The sequence below is a fragment of the Solanum pennellii genome, chromosome 12 (assembly GCF_001406875.1).
Source record: "Solanum pennellii chromosome 12, SPENNV200".
Classification (NCBI taxonomy): domain Eukaryota; kingdom Viridiplantae; phylum Streptophyta; class Magnoliopsida; order Solanales; family Solanaceae; genus Solanum; species Solanum pennellii.
The window spans coordinates 78,187,580-78,189,845 of record NC_028648.1 but is presented as its reverse complement, the minus strand read 5'-3'; the positions used below and the strand labels follow the sequence as shown (position 1 = coordinate 78,189,845).

Sequence of the window (2,266 nt, the reverse complement as noted above, 5' to 3'; positions counted from 1 at the left end):
GTCTTCTCGGACTAGGGAAAGGCCTTCTCAATGCTTTAACATTCACTTCAGATATGGACCAAACTATCTCTCAACATTCTGAACCCAACTCACATACCACTTTAATGGGGAACAACCTGACCCCTGGAACATGCTACAACCTCAGGTGGCTAAGAGCCGATATCGAGGTGCCAAACCTTTCCGTCAATGTGAACTTTTGGGGAAGATTGAATTGTTATCCCTATAGTAAATTTTATCCGTTGGGTGACGACCATTTCACTCGGCCTCGTCAGATCACTAAGGCCGACTTTCATCCCTGCTCGACGGGTGAGTCTTGCAGTCAAGAAAGAGTCGTCTCATTTCCTTACTTCTTTATAAATCATCATTCACTTCAAGCTAAGGCTGGTTCCCAACGCTGCATAACATCATCTTCAACCAATCTCCCTTCCAATCTCCCTTGTACTTTTGTCCCTCTATCATCTTCTATCTGGTAGACTTGGTAAAGGGCCCCCAACTTATTTCCAGAATTTAAGTTCAACCATAGCTGCCCCCTTTTTGGGGATCAAGTAAAGAATCTATAAATTTTAAATTCTAATTTTGCCTATGTTTCATGAAAGTAATTTTGTTTTTACATTACCAATATATATACAAGGTAAACAATTTTGCTGAGTCTTCACAAATGAAGATAATGCATCAAATTTGGTGTTTCTTAAACTATGAACCAACTAGATCTAAGATTAAAATAAGATCACATAGATTAAGTTACCATTAGTTAATCCTCTCAAATTTACAAGATCTTAATCCTCTTGACATTTGTTTTAGTCGATTAGCTAACCTTTCATTAAGATGATATAAGTGGTGCTTAAGTAAAAATATTGATGATTAATTTACTTTTTATATTATTTTTTTGTCATCAAGTAAATTACATGGAAGTCACAAAAGCTTGTAATTGATGGAGCGGTACTAGTATATAAATAATTCTATATTTGTTTCGATAAAACGATTGAATAGGTATAAATTATTAATTTAAAATATAGTAATTCAAATAAATAAAATTTTCGAATTTATAAATTTTAAATCTCGAGTTCATCTTTATTCATCTTTCAGGAAGTCCAATAAATAGTTGTGTATCTACCTCCATATTTTGTGTTTGAGGACTTTCATCTTCTCGTCGATCAATAAATAAAGGCAGTGATCGAGCCTCATACTGTAATAAAAAGTTATAAAATATATAATAATTATTCAATCAAAATATGATTCACTAAATAGCTTAAACATATTATTTCATTCTTTTTATTTTATGTGTCTTAGTTTACCAATTTTAATTAATCTTAATATTATTTCATTCTTCTTATTTTATGTGTCTTAATTTATCAATTTTAATTAATCTTAAAAGTGAATTATAAAATCATAGTTCACCTTTTCCCGCAATTCTGCATTTTTCTTCATTAGGACTTTTTCCTGGGACAAAAGAACCAAAGGAGAATTATAATAAAATAATTATTACGCGATTTTCTCGATTTTTTTTAAAAATTGAAATGTAAATAAAATAAAAATAAATAAACTGATTTTATATTCTAATGCATTTTTACCTTGTCTTTAAGAAGAGAAATTTGTTCCTTGAATAGCTGGTTCTAGAATTATAAAACACAAAAATATTAATTCCATTGTAAAAGCTTCGCTTTATGTTATTACTCAGTTTGTTTCAATTTATATGAATTTATTTTCTTTTAATCAGTTTCACAAAGAATGATCTCTTTTAAATTTTAGAAACAATTTAGTTTAAACTTTTTATTTTACTTAAAAAGATTTTATAGCTATATATAAATATTATGATATGTTTAACCTCGAATCTAAGATTGACACTAAGGGATGCATGTCAATGGTTATAATAAAAAAAATATAATTATGACTAGAACATACTATTTCAAGAAAATTTCTGTACATGTTAATCATCAGACTAAATATTTAACTTATGTCAAGATATATTAATACTTACATATATATATTAAATTAAAATTTTATAGTATATATAATTAATATAATTTTTCGACAAAAGAAGTATCTTAGTGCTTGACGCCCCTTATTCAAGGTGGGTCTGCACCTATTTTAACATCACAAGTTTCAAGAGATTATAACCACAATATAATGTTATGATGTTCAAAATCAGATATTTCAAAAATCTGTATACATTATGATTAGATATTTAAAAAATCTGTATATATTATGATTTGATGAGTAGCATCCACATGCCACACAAAGGTGTGTGTGACATAGAGAGGTGGGG

General features: G+C 28.9%; 1 protein-coding gene across 3 annotated transcripts in view; it reads right to left on the bottom strand.

Annotated features, from left to right (window-relative positions):
• Nucleotides 1-639: 639 nt before the first annotated feature.
• LOC107006635 (MADS-box protein SOC1-like) overlaps nt 640-2,266 on the bottom strand; it is a 12,040-nt gene continuing 10,413 nt past the window's right edge. For all 3 annotated transcript variants that reach the window (XM_015205149.2, XM_015205148.2, XM_015205151.2), the window contains exons 6-8: nt 1,572-1,613; nt 1,399-1,440; nt 640-1,186 (exon numbers count right to left, since the gene is read on the bottom strand). In XM_015205149.2, the coding sequence (XP_015060635.1) occupies nt 1,076-1,186; nt 1,399-1,440; nt 1,572-1,613 (195 nt within the window). In that variant the 3' untranslated portion in view covers nt 640-1,075. The remainder of the gene's footprint in view (nt 1,187-1,398; nt 1,441-1,571; nt 1,614-2,266) is intronic.